At 37.6% G+C, this 25396-nt stretch overlaps 6 protein-coding genes across 6 annotated transcripts; 5 read left to right on the forward strand and 1 right to left on the reverse strand.

The window, feature by feature from the left end:
- The first annotated feature begins 1163 nt into the window (after positions 1-1163).
- Positions 1164-4703, forward strand: LOC133838428 (heart- and neural crest derivatives-expressed protein 2). Its single transcript, XM_062269530.1, has 4 exons — positions 1164-1446; positions 1794-1993; positions 2325-2468; positions 4549-4703. The coding sequence occupies exons 1-4, from the start codon at positions 1344-1346 to the stop codon at positions 4642-4644; spliced, it is 543 nt and encodes a 180-aa protein (XP_062125514.1). The 5' UTR covers positions 1164-1343; the 3' UTR covers positions 4645-4703.
- Positions 4704-5528: 825 nt separating this feature from the next.
- LOC133838307 (uncharacterized) lies at positions 5529-7195 on the forward strand. Its single transcript, XM_062269377.1, has 2 exons — positions 5529-5670; positions 5735-7195. The coding sequence occupies exons 1-2, from the start codon at positions 5596-5598 to the stop codon at positions 7109-7111; spliced, it is 1452 nt and encodes a 483-aa protein (XP_062125361.1). The 5' UTR covers positions 5529-5595; the 3' UTR covers positions 7112-7195.
- Positions 7196-7349: 154 nt separating this feature from the next.
- On the forward strand, positions 7350-9633 carry LOC133838397 (ubiquitin thioesterase otubain-like). Its single transcript, XM_062269479.1, has 4 exons — positions 7350-7608; positions 7674-7973; positions 8037-9004; positions 9139-9633. Exons 1-3 carry the CDS (start codon positions 7534-7536, stop codon positions 8448-8450), a joined length of 789 nt encoding a protein of 262 aa, XP_062125463.1. The 5' UTR covers positions 7350-7533; the 3' UTR covers positions 8451-9004; positions 9139-9633.
- Positions 9513-12390, reverse strand: LOC133838379 (malate dehydrogenase, cytoplasmic). Its single transcript, XM_062269455.1, has 2 exons — positions 12242-12390; positions 9513-10704 (listed from the first exon to the last, which is right to left on the reverse strand). Exons 1-2 carry the CDS (start codon positions 12242-12244, stop codon positions 9706-9708), a joined length of 1002 nt encoding a protein of 333 aa, XP_062125439.1. The 5' UTR covers positions 12245-12390; the 3' UTR covers positions 9513-9705.
- A 229-nt stretch (positions 12391-12619) lies between these two features.
- On the forward strand, positions 12620-13958 carry LOC133838388 (uncharacterized). Its single transcript, XM_062269465.1, has one exon. It carries the CDS (start codon positions 12815-12817, stop codon positions 13676-13678), a length of 864 nt encoding a protein of 287 aa, XP_062125449.1. The 5' UTR covers positions 12620-12814; the 3' UTR covers positions 13679-13958.
- Positions 13959-14718: 760 nt separating this feature from the next.
- On the forward strand, positions 14719-25219 carry LOC133850747 (E3 ubiquitin-protein ligase Ufd4). The gene is made up of 8 exons (XM_062286926.1): positions 14719-14888; positions 15845-15892; positions 16474-16613; positions 16692-18468; positions 18536-18764; positions 18833-19051; positions 19121-24611; positions 24670-25219. The coding sequence occupies exons 3-8, from the start codon at positions 16474-16476 to the stop codon at positions 24950-24952; spliced, it is 8139 nt and encodes a 2712-aa protein (XP_062142910.1). The 5' UTR covers positions 14719-14888; positions 15845-15892; the 3' UTR covers positions 24953-25219.
- The last annotated feature ends 177 nt before the right edge of the window (positions 25220-25396 follow it).

Raw genomic sequence — 25396 nt, forward strand, 5'->3', positions numbered from 1 at the left:
TACTCACACACACTCGCACACTACACAATCGTACGCATCTTAGTATGAACGCAACCCAGTCGGAAATCTTGTGAGCGAAGACTCCGCATATCAGCAACACGCTCTTAAAAAGTAGCAAACGCAAAAGCTGAATTTGCAACTGGGTTCTCGGCTTATGGAATTACGAATTGATTACGGTGTCAACGGGTCATTGTTTTCAATCACAATATTTACATTTGTGATGTATTATTAATGTTTGTACACAAATATGTACGAAATCCCAGCAAGAAGAAATTAATAATGATATTTATTTTGAAGCGAAATGGGAAAATTTACGAAAGAAACTTTTTTGAAAATATACTTTTCAAAACGAGATCAGTTTGTATTTTTGTTTTGAATAAATATACATAATACTTTGTACATGCCGTAATTGGCTCATCGACAGCGGGATGACCTAGTATATATGTTTATGTATGTGTATGTAAAATCATTACATTTATTAGGTTCCTATTAATCCCATGAGATAATAAAAGGTGCAATATTACAAACAGGTTTTCAGTTAGGCAGCTTTAAGGGTCTTTTTTGTTACTTGTTCCTAGAATAACTTTATATTTATTGTTCGATCTTAACAAAAAGCTTGCTTAAATTATTCTATTGTTTTCTCTTTCACATTTTAATTCTAGTAATAGAAGTATACACAGATAGAGAATGATTTATAGTTTTTGTAAAAAACGTACCAATTTCTTAAGTACTTATAATTAAATATGTTTTACGCCAATTTGCTTTTAATTTTATTTTCTCTGCGAAACTTAGAGCTCTGCGGCTTGAACAGAACCACATTTCGACCTTCTTTTTAATCTAGTTAATGGATAAAAGAATGTATCAAAATTATAATTTCTTTTGCTTGCAGTACAATATTACAAATATACACCCACATATACAAATTTGGTACAAGTGTAGAGGGCAATGTGGTAAATTGTTGTGTCTGCATGACAGCTTTGTTGAACTTGTACTATTTTCACCATGAACTATTTTCACCACAGCCTGCTATTGGTCGCATAATACATCAGAGTGTCCCATTGGCTGTATCTATTTTCTGGGGGTGTTTTTTGGTTAAATTTTTGGATACTCATAGAACATCGATTGATCTGAAATTGTGCGTCTGCAATCTGAATTTAGTTAGTATCCAAGCGGTGCCGAGATAAATGCTCCCATGATGCATTGTAAATCGCGGTAATCTGTTTTAAGTGCAATCCGACAATTATAAGCCATTTTCTAGATATATGGTATACTATACATATAGAAATATATTTTTACGGGTATAAAAGAGCCAACTGAAAAGTGCGCTGGCTCTTGAGTGTGAAATGTCGAAATATACGACAAGTGTTGTGTGCCCCGAACCAAATACGTTTTATTATAATGCCAGTTATTCGAACAATTCAATTGTGGATATTAATGGATTAAATTGTAGGTGAATGTATTAGATTGTAACATTAATATTTCTAATGTTGAAAGTTTCTATAACTCTTGACATTTTTAAAATATTCGTAAAAACCTTGGAATTATTTGATTTATTTGATATTCAACAAATATCAAAAATATCGAAGACAACATGTTAATTGTTTTGTTTAATTTGAATTTAAATCAGTTATTTCAAAATAAGGATTTGTAAATTACGAAATGTAAAGCCATTGCAAATCAATTTCAAGAATAATAATATATGTTATCTGTTAAATAGAGGAGTACATTAATTTAACCTCAATCAAATCTAAATTATAAAATTTGTTTTTGCTTTACTCTCCGTTTCTTTGCAGATTCAGAGAAGAAAGTTCCCGACGATATATACGCGCCCATTAACAATCATTGTTTCATTCCAAATACGGCTGTGCGAACAATAAAAAAACGCAACACGGCAAATAAAAAAGAACGCAGGAGAACGCAAAGCATTAACAGTGCTTTCTACAAACTGCGCGGAAAAATTCCCAATGTTCCTTCAGACACAAAATTATCCAAAGTAAGTGATAAGCAATGGTAAACAGTCCATTACATTTGACACATCTAGAATGTTTTACAAGAATTGGTCTAATAACGCATTTTTGCAAAAACAAACCAGTAAATGATGAAAAATACTTTTTGCAATTTTCTTAATTGTATTTGATCCGAATGAACATTCTGAAGGAGCTTCCTATTAAAAAATTATTCAACGTTTACACTTAAGCCTTCGCGATTCATGTTATCGATGCTGATTGCTAATACTTAAATCAGTCGATACAAAGAAATTTATTTAGTTAAATTAATACGACAATCCTCGACATCATAATACTTATTCGTTCCCATTTTTTCAGATAAAAACATTAAAATTGGCCATATTGTATATAAATTACTTAGTGGATGTTTTAGATGGTGATCAGGATCCGAAAAGTGGATTCCAAGCAGATCTAAAGCTGTCGAATCGGAAAGTTTACAACGAGAGAAAACAAAGAAATGAGGTAAGGAAGATCCATATAAACAAATCAACGTATGAACTCACAATGTGCTGGATATATCACAAAGGGAGCAAACATGTCTCTTGACCTTTTTTGCTTGAGAACAGAACAGAAAAGATTTTTGAAATAATTCTGACGCAGTAAAAAACTGTCAAACAAGGATAACTCCTTAAAAAGGCATCTCCATAATCTACAGATACAAGATTAACAATAGCACTTTATGGTATCTCTGAAATGAGTAACATCGTGTTCTTCCAAAGTGCCAAGCACTTGTAATTGTTCGACCTAATGCCTAACAATTTTGGACGCACGTGCAGACTGGTAATCATAAAATTACCAACACCCCAATCCATTAGAAGTCTTTTATAGACCGGGTGTTCGACAATCTTTTCACATGGCTCAATCGCATACATAAATAAATGTACTCTTTGACGTCGAGGGTGGGAGTTGAAGTTGAAGTTGCAAGATATCTCAATTAAATAGTCAAGTGTCCGCAATTTATTTATCTGCATGGAGGGGCCAAAATCCACTTAATTTTGAATACAAATGTAATCTACATAATGTTGTGGATTTTGGTAAACACAAATGTATATTTTTTTTTTTTTGTTAAATTGTGAGTTAGATTAAAGAGATTTGTATTAATATTATTTATATATGTAAACATTATATGCATTACTAATTACGAAATCGATTAAATACCCTTTTTAATTTGTAATTGCTATAAATGCTAATAAATATAGTCTGGTTTCAGATTACAAAAACAAGCTTTCATAAATTTTATACAAAAATAGAAAAAAATATTACCCAATTAGTTTATTAGGCATTTCTCATATATGTATGTATATTTAAAACTCTTTAAATGCTCATTGATTTGTAGACATAAAAATACATATGTATGTACATACAGAGTCCATGCATCGAGAGTCAAGTGCTTTCTTGTAAACAGAAAAATGTTTATCTCTGAAAGGAAAAAAGTTCCCCTTCCATCGATCTCCCTTTTAATGATTCTGTGTCAATTTGTTTCGTTTTTAAGTAAATTCTATTCTACTTGACGTAAATGAAAACACGTGAAATTGTAAAATACTAAAAATCATCAAAGGAAAAACATTATAGACTCTTTTTCTTTATTCACGAATTACTTTTGTTCACAAATCGTAAAGTTTGTTTATTTATTTTTATTATAAATGATATGCTGTATAATCGAAATAAGTTTTACAGAATTGTTATGAAAAAAACTTGCACTTTTTATATAAATAAGTTTTGCAGAGAGTGAATATTAAAAATAAGGTGGAAAAAAAGTCTGACGACCTGAGATGTGACGATCATTGTTTGATCCGAAAAGATAACTAGTAAAAGAAATTGGAAAGAAATGTAAATCTTTTTGTTATAGTCTCTGAGATGTTATGTGTTCTTACGGACAAAGAGACAAGCGTATAGATGGCCATGGCATTATCGTCAAGAATATATATACTTTATGGAATCGGAAATGCCATCCTCTGCCATTTACATCTCCTATAGGTAAAAAGTTATAAATATAGAACGCAAAACGAACCTTTTACGATGGCTTAAATAGGAAAAGACTCTTAAGAGATGCGTTTCTTCCGACGGATGTACCAATAGTAAATTGTATCTTCTTCTACGGCGACCTTGATAATTTGAATTAACTCCCATGCATTTATATCTCGTTTTGTATACAAACTCAATAGTTTACATTCTGAAATAGTTAGCAACTAAATTTCAAAGCTAAATGACACTCTCAGCACAACAAGATAATCAAATGTTGGGTGTGTTTTCCATAAAATAGATAAACAATTCTCGTGTTTACGGACCGACAAATGTATTTGTAGTACGAGTACACGACTAATACATAAATTGTATCTTATGTGAAAGTATCTGTAGAATATATACAATTGTTATATAGAACTGGAAGTATTTGTTTATTTTACATTTTGAAAAATACACGTCGTTTACCTTAAAAATCCGATAGACGAATCGGAAATTGCTCGACTACGCAATACCTGTCAGGCTCATTAAAATTGAAAACATTTTACCTAATGTATGTATATATATTTTATCTTTTCAGAATGCTAGTTTACTGACAAAGGGTCGTACTGGTTGGCCACAAGATGTGTGGGCCTCCGAGCTTGTTCCTGAACAAAATTCATCTTGTACATGCTAAAAAATACTATATAAATAAAATATTGATAATAATTAAGGCCTTTTGAATATTTATTACAAGTTTCTAAATTTCATTTTGGACAACAAGTAGCAAGTGACAATTCCGTTTTGAGTTGCTTTCGGATACTTAAGAACAAACTACTTTTTTACCGCTCAACATATTCGCAATAATATAATATTTCTAGTTTTTAAAATATCAATTTTCAGATATGCATGTGTATCTATAAGTATAATATTTATGGTCAAGCTTCGTGAGGATAAAGTAAGCATGGTGAATTAGCTAAATTGTGAAGATTTTCAAAGATGTGAACGAAAAATTGGGCTATGGAGAAATAAACATGATGTGATTGTGATTTAAGAGCCTTATGAAGATTATAAGAAAATAAATCTCTTTATGGCAAAAGAGTAATTCAATGTGTTTTTACATTTTCTATTTAATCAAATTAGTCATAACACAAAAAACCTATCGTATTTAAAATATTCAATAAAATTACATCAGGCAATGTTGTGTGGTTTATTTTTCAGTAACTTTGCAAGCAAAAACCAGAAATATATTCATTAAATTTTTCTTTTTTCTTTGGCAAGTGTGATGTCCGGAATTGAGTCGAAAAGAAATTGCATCGAATCGCATCCAAGCGTGCCTGATTAATGAAGATAAATATGCTTAAAAGAAGAAGACAAGCTGCTCCTATTACAAAAAAATATTGATATAAAAAATATATATATTTACACATTGGGTATAGTCGGCATCATGTCTGTTCAAAATAAAAGACACGCAATCATGTGCTTTGATGTGTAAAAAATGAGAAAAACACTTTTTCCTGACTTTGTACTTGAATTCCACCGATTTCACATTACATAATTTCTTGTAAATTTCATACTTAAATCATTAATTTCAAATACACACATGCAATGTTATGATTTTGCAAGCCTATAAATTCGCAAACGATTAATGAAGGAATTCATTGCTGTTGAGGAATCGGCTGCATCAACATCAAATCATAAATTATCGAATATGACATCATGGGTGAGTCATATAATAGGATCCTCCAATTCATCTTCAAGCTAAGGCATTACAAGGATTATTTCAGGTGTTTTCGATTTTAATCATTCCATTGTTTGTGCTTACGGTGGCAGGACAATCGAATGCCAGTCTTAAGGATCGGAATACGTCTCTCAATCATCGAAACCGAACTCATGGAGACTTGAAAAAACAATCACTTCATCCTGATTATCGGGAATTTAGCGAGGGTTCAAACTCTCGCTTGAATCAGGATTACTACGAAGTGCGAAAAAGGCGTCCGAAGAAAAAGCGACAAACTGTCCACTTTGCGAAACCAGTTCATGCCAAGAGACAGGTTCAAGGCAGGGAGGAAAAGATCTATGAAACCTTTGAGGAAATACATGAGCATATCAACGAGCCGAGCACAGAAGATTCTCAGACACAGCCGTCGGAACACTACGAGAGCCACGAGGAAATTATGGAGGGTGTTGAACACGTGGGCAACAAGAAACACGAAACGCCAGTTAAGATCAAAGTAAAGCACCATCATCACCATCATCATCATAACCACATCAAAGAAGTCATTAAAACCGTACCAAAACCCTATAAAGTTGAAAAAATCGTACATGTTCCGGTTGAGAAAATTGTAGAAAAAATTGTGCAAGTGCCGAGAATTGTAAATGTGACGGTAGAGAAAATTGTTCATGTGCCCGTCGAAAAGATTATTGAAAAGGTCGTACAAATACCAAAACCAGTACACGTTCCTAAACCGTATGTAGTCGAGAGAGTAATGGAGAAAATCGTGCATGTCCCAAAACCCTATCCTGTCTTAAGGACTGTTCCCTATCCGGTTGAGATCAAAGTTCCCGTTCAAGTTGAAAAGAAAGTTCCAGTTCCATATAAAGTCGAAGTTGAACGTAAAGTTCCCATCTACATTCACGATCCAGAACCATATAAATTTGATCACATGTACACTAAGCAGCTCAAAGAAAAAGAGCTGGCGCAATTTAATCCTGAGATCGCAGAAACAACCAGCATAGAGAATTATCAAAGTTTTTATCCGCCTCGCATGCCCGCATTTTACACATCACACAAGTCTAGTCCTTTCAAGAAGCCCGAACCACCACAGGATTTCGAATTTCCGACTATTAAGCAACAACCTATAAAGCAGCACACTCATATAGATTTCCCAAAAACTACTATATCACCATCTCCCCCTTCAATGGAGCAGTCTACATCTGAGAGTCAAGTGCTGCCCGTCAAATTCATGGAGAGTGAGTCGCAATTTAATATTATTGTGACTGATAACAACACGTCAATTGACTTGCCTCCACAAATGTATGACAATAAATACCATGAAATACCATTCCCATTCGAATTTATTCGCTTACAACCAGTCCCATTCCAATCTAATAGTAACTTTGAAGTCCCATTGCCAGCAGCACCTCTAAATAGTACTGCATAAGGCTGTTCGTTGGTTAAGAAATATATATAATTTACATATTATTTTATATTTTGTTGTAAAATAAAAATATTAGTATACAAAAAGCAACTGTTTCAATTTATCGAAAATGACTAATAATTTTTGTGGAACACCCTGTAATCCGATAAATTTATCGCTGGGCGATTATATTCAGTAGTTTTTGAAAAGATTGTAATATATATTATATAATATATACGAAAGAAGTAAAAATAACAAAAATTAGAGTACTTCAGAACTAAAAAAAAGTATAATCATTACATGCAAAAAACGTCAATATTTGCCATAAAAAATCGATACCTAAAATATCGATACATCTCAATAGCGATGTTTCTCCACCTCTATTTTCAATGCACAATCAACAAAGTTTTAGTGACACTTAAGGAAAATTGTAATTAAAAACCATTATGGAGTCTTTCGAGCAAACCGATGGCAATCGCGACGAATTGATTATACAACAACAACGTGAAATTGAAAAAGAGGCTAGTAAAGAGAACCATTAATTCCAATAATAATAATGACTGGAAAGCATTTACTGTTTTTACAGATCTCTGAATCGACTCCATTGGTCAGCGAACAATTGCCGCTAACTTGTTTACGTGCCGAATACGAAGGAGATGAGATATTTACCGCTAAAATTCAAGAGTTGGCCAAGAAATACAAATTCATACGACGCACACGACCCGATGGCAATTGTTTCTTTCGAGCGTTTGCTTATTCTTATTTGGAATATTTAATCAGCAACAACAGTGCTTACCAAGAGTTTCGCAAATTGGCCGAAGCCTCAAAAGAGAAACTTGTGCAGCTTGGTTTCCCCAGCTTTACGCTAGAAGACTTTCATGACACTGTCAGTAATATCATCGATTTGTCCATTTAAAATCATAGATTTAACTTATATTTTCTCTTTTAGTTTATGGAAGTAATAACGCGTGTAAGTCCGGAAAATGCCGAAGGAACTGCAAAAGTGCAAAGCGAACTGCATAAAATATTTAATGAACAGGGTTATTCCGATTATGTTGTTGTTTATCTACGTTTGATTACATCGGGAAAACTGCAGGAGGACGCTGATTTTTATCAAAATTTTATTGAGGGTGATTTCACAATTGAGGAATTCCGCCATCAAGAAGTTGAGCCCATGTACAAGGAATCAGATCACATACATATCATTGCGCTATGCACAGCGATAGGAGTTGGAGTGCGTGTGGAATATCTGGATCGAGGTGAAGGCTCCCAAGTCAAGGCCCATGATTTTCCCGAGGGATCAGAGCCAACAGTCTATCTTATTTATAGGCCAGGCCATTATGACATATTGTATCCCAACTGAGCGTATTTATAAAGCATATGTAAGCAATTATAATACACAAAACAAATTGCAAACTCATTTACTAACAATACACATACATAATTATAATTTTACACTAGGTATTTTGTGGTTAACACACACACACACATCAAGATCACGATAATTTTTGTGGAATTTATCAACACTAATTTTTCAAAATTGTGTGCATTATATTGATGCTACTAATTAACTTTTATATCTATTCATTCATCAATTAATTGCAAATATTAACACCTCCTTCTCTTATGTGAACATATTGGCTTTTATTTACCATAAATTATTGTCAACAATTACTCTGTATTTGTTACTACGTAAGTAATAAAAGTCGTTTAATCGTTTAATTGCTAAAATTACAAATGGCTTCTTTTCATGGATATAATTAAACTAAAAAAATTCCAAATTAACATAATATTTACACTGTTGTAAATAAAAGATACCTTGTAGTAGCTTTGGCATAATTGTAAATATATATTTATAGCAAAGAACCGGCATTTAAAATAAAATATATGAAGAAATAATATATTGAAACGTACTTAGTTGCTTATTGAAAATTTTGTATGAAATTCTCATATACCTTTGTTCATTGCAACAAACCACCCCACGAAATACATAAGTTATTGTAGTCGATTTATGCATTATTAAGTTTATGCATAAGTTTTAATTTCTTAAGTATATGTTCCATATATTCCATGAAACCAACAAAAATTACAGATTTCCATAAGATTTTCATCTGGTTACACTCCCATACAAATTTAACAAAATTTGTGAAACGGCCATTCATTTTAAACTGACCAATGGCATATTTTTCTAAGCGAGTGGAAGTAAATAATGCTAGAGAAGCTCGACTAGCTCAAATGAGGAACAAGGCTTCGATGACGATAAATTATAAATACGATCAGTGATAGATTGTCAATCGATCGATAGCAATACTCAAAAATTCATGTTTTATTCCTAACTGTTTTCACATACATAAGTGTTTGTTTAGATTTGCCGGCATTAATAAATTAAATTATTATCAATCAATATTAAAAAACAATCTATGCATACTGTTTGAAACTACGTTTTTATTAATATTATATACAAAAGATTATTGCCATGTGTGAAATGTTTGTTTTTCATAAATGCATTTCTAACAAAAATAAAAGTTGGGGGTGTGTTTTAAAAGCCTACTTCAAAATGTGCAACTAGGATTAACGCCTCACAATCCTCACAATTTGGAGTCCCCTGAGCCGGCTAGTCAATTCGAATCCAACACGGACAAGGCCTCATTCTTCTCTTCCTCCAACTCCTTGCTGGTAATATTCAATTTCGACTTGCCAAACTCACTAATGGCCAAGCCCTCGACGATTTTCCATTGTTTGTTCTTGATTTCCACAGGGAATGAGAAGACCACATCCTTTGGAGACCCATAGCTGCCATCAGAGAACACACCCATTGACACAAATTTGCCCGGTGCGGTGCCGTTCCACCAATCATGCATATGATCGCAAGCGGCCTTTGCCGCCGACATTGCTGACGACATTTTGCGAGCACCAATCACAGCAGCACCACGCTTCTGCACCGTCTCAATGAATTGACCTTGCAGATAAGCATCATTGTTAACGGCCTCAGCAATTGATTTCCATTCGCCTTTAACAAGAACCTTGCCCTGGGCAGCATCCGGGTATTGCGTCGAGGAATGATTGCCCCAGATGATGATGTTGTTCACTTCGTTGATGGAGACGCCCAACTTATTGGCAATCTGCGAAGCGGCGCGATTCTGATCCAGGCGAGTCATCGCCGAGAAGTTCTCACGTGGAATTGATGGTGCGTAGTTGGCGCACACTAAGGCGTTAGTGTTGGCAGGATTGCCAACTACAAGAACTTTCACATCCTTCTTGGCCACCTTGTCTAAGGCTTCACCTTGGACCTTGAAGATCTTCACGTTGGCAGACAGCAAGTCCTTGCGTTCCATGCCCTCCTTGCGCGGCATGGCACCGACTAGGAAAGCGGCCGAAACATCCTTGAAGCCCACCAGTGGATCAGTTGTGGGCACAACTTCGCGCAACAGTGGCAAGGCACAATCGGCCAACTCCATGACAACGCCCTCAAGCACACCAACCATGGGTGGAATGTCCAGCAAGTGAAGGATCAGTGGCTGGTCCTTGCCGAACACTTCGCCTCTAGCGATCATGTAGAGCAAGGAGTAGGCGATTTGACCGGCAGCGCCAGTAACCACAATGCGAATAGGTTCAGCCTGTGAAGAAATTCCAGATTTAATTTAGTTAATCGTCAGAAGATGCGGTACAAAATGTTAAGGCACATGAAGATGCTACAAAATATAAGCTACAAACCATAATCATTACAAATTACTAATAATACTTATACTAATATTGGAAAATTTTTTTAGTAATTTGTCTGTAGTAGTTAAGATTTTTATTTTTTTTTGCTTAACTTGCGTGGGTATATATTTAATTTATATAATACAAAATTATGTATCATATATTATAAATACTTTGAGGTTTTAAAAAAATTAAATGTAAAATCAAAAATTAATTAAATTACTTTGACTTCGAAGAATTCTTTGGTCTTAGATTTCGGGGACAGATTTTCTTGAGACGCTCATTTCATCATAATAGAACATTCCGTGTTTTAGTATATGGTTTATAACAAACAATAATTAGTGAGATATCAGAAGTATCAGGAACAGTATGTGGTACCAAGTTTCGAGTGATTTTAACGCTAATTAGAAATCACATAACACTCGTCAAAGGTCATAAACAAACAAATAAAATAAGTTGCACGATAAGACAAAATAGGCAATCACGCCGCTGTTGCTGCTTCTTCTTCGCCCACAATCGCCACTGGATTTAGATAAAGGCTTTTGCATGGCAAAGTTCACAGTGACATTTACATAATTATGCAACTAGGCAAATATTTGTATATAGCGGGTAGAAGGGCGACAGAGAAAGCGACACTTTTATTAATCTCAATTAAACAGGTGCAGTTGCACTTGTTTTGTTTTATATTCTTTAAGGTAGAGCGGGTATTTCAAAGTCAAGTTCGACTGTATTATGGCTCTAATGGAATTTAGCCGGTTAGTAGGAACACAATACTATAAAAATCCGATTGGAACACATAAATACAATCAGAATTATAGCTATTAAAATGCACAACTTGTGACACAAGTTTTACAAGAATCCTATTACATTCCAAGCAGAACACCATAATACAATAAGAATTATAACAATACACAACAATACATCGTTTAGATAATCAAAAATGATATTAAACAAATCAACAAATTTGCTAGGAAAAATAATAACACACATATGTATGTATATGTATGTATTGGAATAAGTGTGTAGCACTTGAAAATACATGCAAATATAGATTTGCATGTGTGTATGCAATGCAACGGCGGGGTCTATATTGGCATAAATTAAAAGAAATGCAATTTAGGCCGTAAAATAATTTCTAATAAATGTTCACTAAAAAGTGTATTTAGAACATTCCAGTAAAAATAAAAAAAATGCATATGTATATAAAACAAAACCAATTAAAAACATATAATATGTACTTTTTCGCATTGAACGGAATAATTAGTCCAAAAGGTAAAGGTCAAATGAATGTTATATGAATTTTTATTGAAATGCAAAATTTAAACAATTGCCAACCATTCATAATTCCATAAAAATTATGAGTTTTAAGATGATTTCATATTTCGATATATGGCAAGGTGTAAATGAAAAGGCAGATTTCCATGTAATTAAAGGTAGGAGTTATCTACTTACCATTATTTGTTGCGGTCTCAAACCAGTCTGTGAAAATAAACTTCCAAATTATAATTGATAATAAGCACTTTCGAGAGGCCGCAAGATGCACTTCAAAAAATACCAAAATGTAAAATACCATAAATGGTGCAATACCATTTTTAATTTACAAAAAAGTGTACAATATCTAATAAGATTTGAGAATCAAATATGATATGTGTACAACACCTAATAGGATTTGAGAATCAAATATGATTATGTTTGAAAAAAATTAAATAGAAGCAAAAAGTAAAATAAGCACCTAAAAAAACTTGGTAATGCTACTGTTAATGAAAAATTGCTGCTAACAGTGGCAATAACTTGCATCCCTGCATATTGACTCATTGTTTGGAAACATACAAAAATGGCAAATAAAAACGTTGTCCAACACTTACATCAAAATAGTAAATAATAAAGAAAATTTAATAAAAGTCGATCCTCGAATACAATAAAAATTAGAATAACATTTAAATTTGGTAACACAAGAATAAAACAACACGAAACAAAGAAGATAATAAACAAAACAACGCTTTACGCAAAAGAAAAAACAGCAAAATGTCTACCGAGGAGTTGCCCGACGACTTGGATAAACTAAAAATAACATCAAACAGTGAACAAATGCAATTGCGTGATAGAAATCCATTTTACAGCACAAATGCTATTAGTGTGAATGCGAGAACAATTTCGGCAATTTTTCAAAATACAAAGCATATGCCGTGTAAAATACGTCGCATTAGGCGGAAATCAAAAAATAATATTGATGCCAGCGACTGTGACATCAAACAAAAACAACTTGGCCATGAAGATGCTGTTGTTGTTGATGATGACTTTGATATTGCGAATCCGCCTGGTGTGCAAAAGCTACAATTGAAAAAGAACAGTGTGGCTCTAGCAAAGAAAAGTCTATTGCGCGAACCCATTTTGCGAGTCGTTGCCAACGATAAACAGCATTCCGCGAAATGTAATTTTAATGGAATGATTCCATTACAATTGGATGACAAAAGTCGCACAAATTTTCACAAATCTCGAAATCATAATATCAGCATTAAGTCGAGCATAAATAATGCTTGCAGCTTTCGTGATCTGATCGGCGAATGCAACATTTTGCTAGATGAATCCAAATCAAAGAAAGCCATTTCCAATACTACTCACAGGCCGTTGTCCAAGAACTTTACCATATGGCAACAACAACAAAGCGCCGCAGATGAAGTCCAAAAAAAAGAGAGGGAGCGATCTACAATTGCCATCAACAATAGTTCTAGACTCTCATGCTCCCAGGAAGCCAGCAACAACAATCTAGCAACAACGAGCGGAAGGAATTGCGACGATGTGACCATTGGCGAGCTGGCCAGCTATTTTGATACTATGGTGCACATTCCCAAAAAAATGTCCTCGATGGCGGAAATGATGTACATCTAAGATTTGTTAAAAGGGGCACACTGCCATTTGTAATTACATATTAATACATACTATAAACAAAACGCATTGCTGTAAATATACGCATGTGTATGTAACGCTCTATATTTGTATATGTAGAGTTGTGTTTTCTTGTAAATAAGTATATTTCAATGAATGTCATTAGATTAATTGAATTAATTAATGTACATACATATGTAAATATATATATGTATATTAATAGATTTACGCATATTTCGGTATAAATGAGAATTAAATTAATATGGTTTTTATTGTTTAGCAATATGGTATTTCAAATGCTTAAAGGCAACTTGCTCTTTTGAACAGCAAAAAAGAAAAATTTTACAAAACGTAAACCAAAGGATTGTTTGGTAAAATGTATGAAGGTCTAGAAAATTCTACATTGGCCAATGTAATTCACTTTTCAAATTACCGAGAAAAACTTATTTGGATAGCTTCTCTGAAGTGTTGCCTAAAACATTCCATATACATATGTATATAACATAAATACAAATGCGACTGTTTCGTAGCTGTTTACAAAACAAAAATACATTGGCGCTTATAATCATAAAAAGTATGAATTGTATCGAAAAGCTGCATAAAAATGTTATCGAGCTGCAAAGAATCGATACGTAATAATATAAATTTCAGTAGTAATGCAGGTGAGTGTGACCAAGAATAATTTGTTTTTCTAAGCTTATCGCTCAATTAAAAAATGTTGTTGCAATTGTTTTTTATTTTTATTATTTAAAAGGTTAGTTATAATTAAAATTAATACTAACGCTATTAGTAAAGCAATGGCACCGAAGTAGTATTTACATAATTACATATTTACATTTGTGGAATTGTTTTTATTATTCTCTATGTGTAATTTTTTAAATTCGGATTTGTTAAATACACTTGACGTATTTCCACTTAAAAATTACTCAAGAAAAAAAAATAATTATACCAAATGAAGTGTAATCAGGTGGAAAATAATAGTGTTTTGGTATATTTTAGAGTTAAAAGAAATGTTTTTGGCAAATTTCGTTTGTGGTCACACTTGTCATATGTATGTGTGTGTTTTCAATAGGCATTTAATTTTTAGGCAATATTAAATTATCAAATTTAATACTACTACGAGAAAGTGTGAAAATTTGCAAATGTGCAATTAAGTGATAAATAACAACAATTTTAGGCCGAAGATATGCAGTGCCGAGCTAGAATGCTTAAGGTAATTACAAAACTCACGTGTTTGTGTCAATAGTTCACAAAGTTACGGATGGAAAAAGTAGCAAAAAAGGTTTGACAAAAATAGAATTGATCAATATATGTACATATATGTTTGTGGTTTTTGTTTTATATTGTCACAAAAGTGAACGATTAAGCATAGTTTTACATAACAGATAAGCTTTTACGTCTTCGTTTGCCATAAATGAAGAATACGTACATACATATGAATATGTATGAATGTATATGTAGAAAGTGCACCAAGTCGAATACACATACATTCGAATGTACATATTTCTTGCTTTTATGTACATAAGTGTGTAAGGCTTAAAGCCAATAAAGTGTACATATTATGCGCAATGGCGCACTTGCCAAAGTTAATTAAGCAACGATTGCCAGTCAATAAAAATGTATGCATGCAAATGTATGTAAGCGCACACACACATTTGAATATACGTGGTGATTAGTGACTCGGGAATGAAAATATCAATATTATACAAATGTATGTACATATGTATGCCTGTTTTTAACATACGCACTTTGTTATGTTCATACATACCATATGAAAAACTTTGTTAGGTCCATACATACATATACGTAACTACATATGGATACATAATTTCATCATACTCAATCTCATGTAACTAGTTTTATGAAGCTGATTTTTAAACTAGATTGCAACATCATAAAATAAAAAAAGTTATTGTCAAAATAATGTTTATAACTTAGTATCTTTTTACCACAACAATTTTATTTACAGTATGTGAATATGTACGTATAATACATTTGTGTGTCAGCACTTTTCGTGCGCTCTAATTTAAGTGGGTTTTTTATTCTGATTAGAAACTGTTGTTGACTACCTTTATAAGAATTAATTTGATGGATATTTATTTTGAGGCAATTTATTATTTGACTTTATATATGTATAAATATATATATTTTATTTTTTTTTAATTTCAGACATAACTATTCCACATCAAAAATTAATTTGGACATTAAGAATACACGGTAAGTGTTCCCAATAAAAAATGCAAAAGAAAGTATTCATACGATTTAAATAAAAAAATGAAGACATTAAAAACTTAAGAAAAACTAAAAAACTTAATACCTTTCACAAATTTTTCTTTGATTAAATGGTTTAATAATACATATTAAGAGATTGACTAACAAGTAAATACAACTAAGGAACTGATTTATTAGTTATTTGTAAAAAAAGTTGTATATCCAAGAAAAAGTTGAACTCGCCATGCGAGTTTCTTCCTGTGTTTTTATATTGATTTTTTTTATTTGTTTCTCCATTTCTTTTGCTTTTCTTTATGACTCATTGGAGTATTTAGTGACTATTGGCACAGAAGTCATTGTTGCTATTAAAAATAAAGTGAAACAAAAGAAATGATACCAAGTGACATGCAACGTGCAAATTTATTTTTAAATCATAGTTTGCGTGAAATTCATAACAAAGAAAATCTGTTTACTAGGGTAAATACATTTTCAAGTTAATTAACTTATGTCACAAGAGAGAGCCCGCTGCCTTTGTTTAGCAAGTGTTAGAAATAATATTGCAATAATATTTGTGTCTTGCTTTGCAGATGGGCGACGTAGATCCAGAAACTTTACTGGAATGGTTGTCCATGGGACAAGGAGATGAGCGGGATATGCAATTAATTGCCCTGGAGCAGTTATGTATGTTGCTTTTGATGTCTGATAATGTTGATCGTTGTTTTGAAAGGTAATTTTCGTAAATTTTTTTTTATTTTCCATTAGTTGAATAATTTATATTTATGACACTTTGTTCATATTTTATTAGTTGTCCGCCACGCACGTTTTTACCGGCATTGTGCAAGATATTTTTAGATGAACTGGCACCCGAAAATGTGCTCGAAGTGACCGCCAGAGCAATCACATATTATCTGGATGTGTCGGCCGAATGCACACGCCGTATTGTTTCTATCGAGGGTGCCATCAAAGCGATCTGCAATCGCCTCGTTGTCGCGGATCTATCATCGCGTACTTCGCGCGATCTTGCCGAGCAATGCATTAAGGTGCTTGAATTGATTTGCACCCGCGAGGCGGGAGCTGTTTTTGAGGGCGGTGGTCTCAACTGTGTGCTCTCCTTTATACGTGATAGTGGGTCGCAAGTGCACAAGGATACGCTCCACTCGGCAATGGCTGTGGTGTCGCGTCTCTGCACCAAAGTCGAGCCCAACTCGCCGTGCATCGATAATTGTGTGGAGAGTCTAAGTACATTGCTACAACATGAGGACGCCATGGTTTCGGATGGCGCTTTAAAATGTTTTGCTTCCGTTGCGGATCGTTTTACACGCAAATGGATAGATCCAGCGCCGCTGGCTGAATACGGACTAGTTACAGAGTTATTGAAGCGCCTAGAGAATGCTGGCGGAACTAGTAGTCATCACACGTTAGCTGCTACTAAAATTAGTGGACCACAAACAGCCGGAAGTGCGAGTGGAAGTGGAACTGCAACAACGACTGCTGCAGCTACAACGGCAAATGCAACTCCTGCATCCAACACGGATAGTTTAAACGATAATGTGGCTGGCACTGCAGCCGCCAATACATCCAGCAAAATACAAACGAGTGAAGCTCATCGTTCCCCACAATCGATTTCCACAACAATTTCGTTGTTGTCCACGCTGTGTCGCGGTTCGCCATCGATAACACGTGACATCTTGCGCTCGCAGCTGCCGAATGCCATCGAACGTGGCCTCAAAGGCGACGAGCGGTGTGTGCTCGACTGCATGCGATTCGCCGATCTTTTGTTGCTGCTGCTGTTTGAGGGTCGTCAGGCATTGAATCGTGGCAATGCCTCCACCAGTAGTCAGGGTCAATTGGCGCCGCGTCCTAAGCGCAACGATATGAGCAATGATCGCACCCATCGTCAGCTCATCGATTGCATACGCTCCAAGGACACGGAAGCCTTGCAAGAGGCCATCGAGGCTTGTGGCGTCGATGTAAATTGCATGGACGATGTGGGCCAGACGCTGCTTAATTGGGCCTCAGCTTTTGGCACCTTAGAGATGGTCGAGTATTTGTGCGAAAAGGGAGCCGATGTCAATAAGGGACAACGCAGTTCCTCTCTACATTACGCAGCCTGCTTTGGCCGTCCTGGCATTGCCAAAATTTTGCTAAAGTTTGGAGCTTACCCCGACTTGCGGGATGAGGACGGCAAAACGCCGTTGGATAAGGCACGCGAGCGATCTGATGATGGGCATCGCGAAGTCGCTGCTATTCTGCAATCGCCAGGTGAATGGATGTCATCAGGTCATATGATGGCTAGCAAGGATGGTCAAGCTTATACACTGATGGAGCCGCGTGGGGATCCTGAAATGGCTCCTGTATATCTGAAACTATTGTTGCCCATTTTCTGTCGGACGTTCCAAGGATCCATGCTAAGTTCAGTGCGTCGTGCCAGCTTGGGACTGATCAAGAAGATTGTGCAGTACGCACATCCATCGGTGCTAAAGAGCATCTGCGCCAAACAGGATGAGGCCACCAACTTGATGGCTGCCCAAAATGTGGGCAACCTGATGACAGAAGTCATTGCCAGTGTGCTGGATAGTGAGGTAAATTTCAGATCTTCAAACTTGTAGTTTTGTCGTGTCATTAACGCTTTCTTCATTTAACTTGCAGGATGATGAGGATGGTCACTTGATCATCTTAAATATTATTGAGGAACTCATGTGTAAGACACAGGAAGAATTTCTCGAGCATTTCGCCAGACTCGGCGTTTTCTCTAAAGTGCAAGCTTTAATGGATCAGAGTGAGGAAGGCGGCTCGCAGTTGTTGACAGCCAGCTCGCAGGATTTGGCTGCCGCCCAGAGATGCCCAGTGCTGTGCATGCCGCACAGATCAACGTCAGGCAAGTGTTGAATGCATAATATCCCTAATTAAACATTATTAAAATGTAGATAATTATTTTCGCTACAGATGATTCCATGGAGGATGCCAAGGAGATCTTGCAAGGCAAGCCATATCATTGGCGTGACTGGAGCATTTGTCGCGGTCGCGATTGCCTCTATGTTTGGTCGGACTCCGCCGCCTTAGAGCTGTCAAATGGCTCGAATGGTTGGTTTCGTTTCATACTTGATGGCAAGCTAGCCACAATGTACTCCAGCGGCAGTCCAGAAAATGGCAACGACAGCTCAGGTAACAACTCAACAACTTTTATGACTCTTTGTATGTAGTACATAAATGAATTGCTTTACTTGATTACAGAGAATCGTGGTGAGTTCTTGGAGAAGCTGGTACGCGCTAGATCCAGTGTAACTCCAGGGACACCCTCACAACCAATTTTGCCCACCGTTTGTGTGCTGCGGCTTGTCGTGGGCAATTGGGTAATGCAGTCGCCGAAGCCAAATCAATTGCAAATACACAATACCGAAGGTCATCAAGTGACCATTTTACAAGAGGATCTGCAAGGATTTATATTCGAAAGCAATCGTGGCACAAAACATTCATTCACAGCGGAGACTTCGCTGGGCGCCGACTTTGCTTCTGGCTGGTCAACCGAGAAGAAGAAGCGTATCAAGTCCAAGACGGATGTGCAAAAGATACAAGTGCGAAATCTATCGCGCGAAATCTACAACAAATACTTTAAATCAGCTCAGATAATACCACGGGGTGCTGTTGCAAAGCTCACGGCAATTGTCAAGCAAATTAATCTGGCCATTGAGCAGCAACGTTTGGGCAACAATAATACCTGGTCCAACACATTGTTTACATCATTAACGAATCTATCGCAATTGATACACGAGGACGGTGTTGTGAGTGCATATGAGATGCATTCGTCTGGTCTTGTCCAGGCACTCGTCGCTGTGCTGTCCAACAACTATTGGGAGCACAACTTGTCACGCTGCAAAACCAACAAAATGTTGAAAGAACGCATCGATATATTTAAGAAGTGCATATTTGGTGAAGACACAAAGAACACGGCAAGCATTTTGATACAGAAATTAGTTGCAGTCCTCGAGAGCACAGAGAAATTGCCTGTCTTTTTATACGATGCCCCGGGCACCGGTTACGGCCTACAGATTCTACAGAAGCGTCTTCGTTTTCGCCTGGAGCGATCCGCTTGCGAGAGCACACTCTTCGATCGCACTGGACGCACACTGAAAATAGAACCGCTTGCGACGGTGGGGCAACTGGCTAAATATCTGCTGAAAATGGTGGCCAAGCAATGGTATGATCTCGATCGCTCAACATTCTTCTATCTGAAAAAGTTGCGCGAACTCAAACCTGATCTGCAGTTCACGCACAGTTTTGACTTTGACGAGGAAGGCTTAATTTATTACATTGGATCGAATGGCCGCACCTGCGAATGGGTGAATCCCGCCCAATACGGGCTGGTCCAAGTCACCAGTTCAGAAGGCAAAACGCTGCCATATGGTAAACTGGAGGACATATTGTCGCGCGACAGCGTCTCGCTCAATTGCCACACCAAGGATAACAAGAAGGCCTGGTTTGCCATTGATTTGGGTGTCTACGTTGTGCCCACAGCTTACACTTTGCGACATGCTCGTGGTTACGGTCGCTCGGCTCTGCGAAACTGGTTACTGCAGGCCTCAAAGGACGGCAACAGTTGGGTAACACTTATCACTCATGTGGATGACAAAAGCTTGGTGGAACCGGGCAGCACAGCTACTTGGCCCATCATTTGCGCTGCGGAGGAGACAAAGGGATTTAGGCACATTCGAATACAACAGAATGGACGTAATGCCTCTGGACAGACACACTATTTGAGCTTGAGCGGCTTTGAGGTGTATGGTCGCGTTGTTGGCGTCTGCGACGACATTGGTAAGACCATTAAGGAAGCAGAAGCAAAGACGCGACGCGAGCGACGTCAAATACGAGCCCAACTCAAGCACATCACGAGTGGAGCGCGTGTTGTGCGTGGCGTCGATTGGCGTTGGGATGACCAAGATGGCGCAGGTGAAGGAACCATCACGGGTGAGATACACAATGGATGGATTGATGTGAAATGGGATCATGGCGTAAGGAATTCATATCGCATGGGTGCCGAGGGCAAATACGACTTGAAATTGGCCAATTTGGAGAGTGTTGCCTCCGTGTTTGAGGGCGTCAACTCGATGGTGCCAATGGCATCCAAGAAGAATGACAAGGGCAACGTGTTGACTTCACGCAAATCGAGTTCGACGCCATCGTTGCCAGAGGCAACGGAGATTAACAAGAACGCTGAGGATGCTTCAAATCAAACTGTTTCAGCGGATAACCTTGCCTGGAAGCAGACAGTGGAGACAATAGCAGAGAATGTTTTCATTTCGGCCAAGTCACAGATAACCACAAACCAATCCAACACCGCTTTAACTAGAGACACACAAGCCACATACAGTGAATCATCAGCTTCTGGAGTGGAACAAACGCTTATGGCCAAGCCAAATATTCCGTCGCCCTTGATACGCGAACTGGAGCATATTGCCGATCTATCAACCATCAACAATTCCATGCCCAGCAATGTCTCCGACCTGGCTACCATCACTGAGAGTCTTTCAATTGTGGAGATATCAAAGGAGGACGATGTTGCTGTCAAGCCCGAAGAGTGTGAATCCTGTGACACTGTTGTTGCCAGCGATGTGATACGAGTTGCACACATTGAGGAGAACAATAAGATGAATGCAAACAATTCCGCAAAGGGATTACTGATTAACCTCAAGCAAAGCAATTCAGGCAGCTCTTCTTCCCAGTTCCCAGGCGAATCGCGAGAAATTATTGTGGATACAATGCGCAATAACAGCAACAACATATTGTCTGCAGACGAGCTGCATTTACATCGTGCAAATGTCTCGGGCGGACTTAAAGGTAATCCCAAGGTTTCCGTCATCATACAGTCTGGAAATCTGCCGAAGAACGAAACTCCTGATGATGCAATGAAGTCAGCCATGCCCACACCGAATCTATCGAGTTCCGATGATGCTCCCGCTGTTTCAGCCTATCAGGGCCACATTGAGAATATGAATCCGCAAATCTCCAATGACGTTGTGTCCGTTTCCAATCAAATGAGTATTAGTGTACCCAATCTAACGACAACAAGCTCTTCGGAAGTGTCATCCACCTCGGAGGCAGCCGTGCACAGCAGTTTCCTGGAGACATTTGCGGCCATCGCGAGACGTCGCACATCGCAGGATACGCACAACGAAAGCAGCGGCAATCAGGCGAACAAAACTAACGCGAATAAAAACGAGCACAGCAACCAGAATGTCGGTGCCAGCTCTTTCTTTCCCAGGGGACCAAACTCGGTGACGAGTCTTGTAAAACTTGCTTTGTCCAGCAATTTCCATTCGGGGCTGTTGAGCACCGCCCAGAGCTATCCCAGCCTGTCATCCAACAACGAAGCGAATGCTGCTCCCAATCCCACAAATATGAAAGTCAGCCAGCAGCCAGCACCCTCCATAAATCCGACCCTAACTATGAGCTTAACTTCTACGTCGAGTGACAGCGAACAGGTGTCGTTGGAGGACTTTTTGGAGAGCTGTCGTGCGCCCACTTTGCTAGGTGACATGGAGGATGAAGACGATATGGACGAAGAGAACGATGAAGAGGAGAACGAGGACGAGTACGAAGAGGTGGGCAATACTCTTTTGCAAGTGATGGTATCTCGGAACTTGTTGACCTTTATGGACGACGAGTCACTGGAGAATCGTTTGGCGGGCGTCAGCAAGCGCAAGTCCTGGGACGATGAGTTTGTGTTAAAGCGCCAGTTCTCGGCACTCATTCCAGCGTTTGATCCGCGTCCTGGACGCACCAATGTCAATCAAACTTCGGACTTAGAAATCTGTCCACCCGACACAAACATGGAGAGTTTTCATCAAAGCCGGCAGCCCAATAATGAGCAGACAATGTTGGGTTTGAAATTGCGCGGCCCGGGAGTAGGCGGAGTTCCTGATGTGGAAATTGATTTGGACAACAGTGAGTGGACCATTTTTAGGGCTGTTCAAGAACTCTTGCAGAACAGTCAGCTAAACAAAAACGACAAGTTCCGCAAGTTGTGGGAACCCACATACACGATTGTCTATCGGGAGGTCTTGCCGACAGTGCAAGAATGCACATACCTGGAATCGGATGAGGGACAAAACACGCCGGGAGTTTCATCTCGAAGCGGTGCATCGACATTGTCGCCGAATTCCCCAGTGCATGGCGGCTTAAATGTCACCGATACAAACTTGTGTTCGGTGGAGGATGTGCTGGAGTTGCTTATCCAAATTAATGGATTAAATCAACAGGAATTGGAGGCCCAGGAGCAAAATGTTTCGGACCATTCTTTGCTGCCGGCTGAGCTGTTTATGAGTAAGAAAATTACCAACAAGTTGCAGCAACAAATACACGATCCGCTTGTGCTCTCGAGTAATGCTCTGCCCAACTGGTGTGAGGATCTTAACCAATCGTGTCCCTTCCTGTTTCCGTTTGAGACACGACAATTGTATTTCAACTGCACGGCATTTGGCGCTTCGCGCAGCATTGTTTGCTTGCAATCTCAGCGGGACATTACCACGGAACGTCAAAGAATTCCAATCATGAGTCCGCGCCGCGATGATCAACATGATTTCCGTGTTGGACGCTTAAAGCATGAGCGTGTGAAGGTGCCGCGCAATAAGGATCTGCTCAAGTGGGCCATTCAGGTGATGAAGGCGCACTGCAATCGCAAGTCGGTGCTGGAAGTGGAATTCCTTGATGAGGAAGGCACTGGACTGGGTCCCACTCTGGAATTTTATGCTTTGGTTGCCGCGGAAATTCAGCGTTCAGATCTTTGTATGTGGCTATGCGACGATGAGCTCAGCGAGTCCTCTGAACTACCTCTTGCTCAGGATGCGTCGGAAGATCCCACTGATGATCAATCGAAACCCGTTGGATATTATGTCAATAGACGTGAGCAAGGACTCTTCCCGGCACCATTGCCGCAAAACTCTGAGATCTGCGAGCAAGCAGCGAAGTATTTCTGGTTCTTTGGTGTCTTTATTGCCAAGGTTCTTCAGGATATGCGACTCGTTGATATGCCGCTTTCCAAATCATTTTTGCAGTTGCTCTGTCATAACAAACTTTTGCGCAATGACCTGAAGCTCAAGACAAATGCACGCTTCCAGGATCTGACAAGTTCAGCAGGGTCTGAGTTGACTAACACGTTCTCTAAACTGTTTAATGCCGATTTAACACAATCCAGTAGCTGGTTCAGTGGGATTCTAACCATTGAAAATCTAAAGGAAATTGATCCAACGCGCTATCAATTTTTAATCGAATTACAAGACCTGTTGATGCGTAAGCAGGTTATAGAAATGGATGCCAGTCTCAGTAGTGATAGCAAAAAGGAATTAATTGATAAATTGAAACTATGCACCAAGAATGATATTGAAGTATCTTTAGAGGACTTGGCGCTAACATTTACCTATTTGCCCAGCTCATCCGTGTACGGATACACACATGCCGAGCTATTGCCCAATGGCGCTTCGATTGAGGTGAACATCGAAAATTTGGAGGCGTATTGCGAGTTGCTGCTCAATTTTATGCTGCAGGATGGCATTGCCAAGCAGATGCAGGCGTTCCACGATGGATTCTGTGAAGTGTTTCCACTAAACAAATTGGCAGCATTCAACCCATGCGAAGCTCGAATGATGATTTGCGGCGAGCAATATCCGCAATGGACCCGTGAGGATCTGATGGCATACACTGAACCCAAACTAGGCTACTCCAAAGAAAGGTGAGACATTCTTTACCATAATATTAATTTACTTTACTAATTAAATTTCTTTAAACAGCCCTGGTTTTTTGCGTTTCGTTAACGTTCTGTTGAGCTTGTCGGGTGCTGAGCGCAAGGCTTTCTTGCAATTCACAACTGGCTGCAGTAGTCTACCTCCCGGCGGATTGGCTAATTTGCATCCTCGGCTCACGGTGGTACGTAAAGTGGATGCCGGACAAGGCAGTTATCCATCGGTGAACACTTGTGTGCATTACTTGAAGCTGCCTGATTATCCGTCTGAGGAGATAATGAAAGAACGATTATTAACTGCAACGAAGGAAAAAGGGTTTCATTTAAACTAAACAAAAAAAAACAAATATGTATTTCTTTGTATTTTTATTGAAATTTGAGCTGGTTATAAGCGCTTTGCAAACAATATAATGATATGTAAATACTAAAACATATACTAGCAATTAACAATTCCACTTATCCAAAATAATGTAAATTACTTATAACTTAGTTATCACTTTCAACTTTTCAAAAACAAAAAAATATGATGCTGATAATATGTGGTAAAACTCAAAACGTATTTTAATAAATTGCCTTTGATGTTGAATATTACTCGCAAATACTATATTTTGTTTTAGTAGCAGCAATTAAATTAAATTCAAAATAGTGTGTTAAATAAATGCCAAAATTTCCTTTAATTTTGGAAATAAATCTTAATTGAAATTATTTAATTAATATTCGCTGCAATTTAAATATGTAATAGTTATCGATTTTAATGAATCAATGGAAAAAAGGTG

This window comes from Drosophila sulfurigaster, chromosome 2L, assembly GCF_023558435.1.
Source record: "Drosophila sulfurigaster albostrigata strain 15112-1811.04 chromosome 2L, ASM2355843v2, whole genome shotgun sequence".
Lineage (NCBI taxonomy): Eukaryota > Metazoa > Arthropoda > Insecta > Diptera > Drosophilidae > Drosophila > Drosophila sulfurigaster.

Bases quoted from the DNA above. Each gene is read 5' to 3' on its own strand.
- LOC133838428 (XM_062269530.1), top strand. From the start codon at position 1,344: ATGTCGAAATATACGACAAGTGTTGTGTGCCCCGAACCAAATACGTTT. The intron at 1,447-1,793 runs GTAGGTGAATGT...GTTTCTTTGCAG, and splicing joins GGATATTAATGGATTAAATT to ATTCAGAGAAGAAAGTTCCC. The intron at 2,469-4,548 runs GTAAGGAAGATC...TTATCTTTTCAG, and splicing joins AGAGAAAACAAAGAAATGAG to AATGCTAGTTTACTGACAAA.
- LOC133838307 (XM_062269377.1), top strand. From the start codon at position 5,596: ATGAAGGAATTCATTGCTGTTGAGGAATCGGCTGCATCAACATCAAAT. The intron at 5,671-5,734 runs GTGAGTCATATA...GGATTATTTCAG, and splicing joins TATCGAATATGACATCATGG to GTGTTTTCGATTTTAATCAT.
- LOC133838397 (XM_062269479.1), top strand. From the start codon at position 7,534: ATGGAGTCTTTCGAGCAAACCGATGGCAATCGCGACGAATTGATTATA. The intron at 7,609-7,673 runs GCTAGTAAAGAG...CTGTTTTTACAG, and splicing joins AACGTGAAATTGAAAAAGAG to ATCTCTGAATCGACTCCATT. The intron at 7,974-8,036 runs GTCAGTAATATC...TTTCTCTTTTAG, and splicing joins TAGAAGACTTTCATGACACT to TTTATGGAAGTAATAACGCG.
- LOC133838388 (XM_062269465.1), top strand. From the start codon at position 12,815: ATGTCTACCGAGGAGTTGCCCGACGACTTGGATAAACTAAAAATAACA.
- LOC133850747 (XM_062286926.1), top strand. From the start codon at position 16,474: ATGGGCGACGTAGATCCAGAAACTTTACTGGAATGGTTGTCCATGGGA. The intron at 18,765-18,832 runs GCAAGTGTTGAA...TTTTCGCTACAG, and splicing joins GCCGCACAGATCAACGTCAG to ATGATTCCATGGAGGATGCC. The intron at 19,052-19,120 runs GTAACAACTCAA...ACTTGATTACAG, and splicing joins AAATGGCAACGACAGCTCAG to AGAATCGTGGTGAGTTCTTG.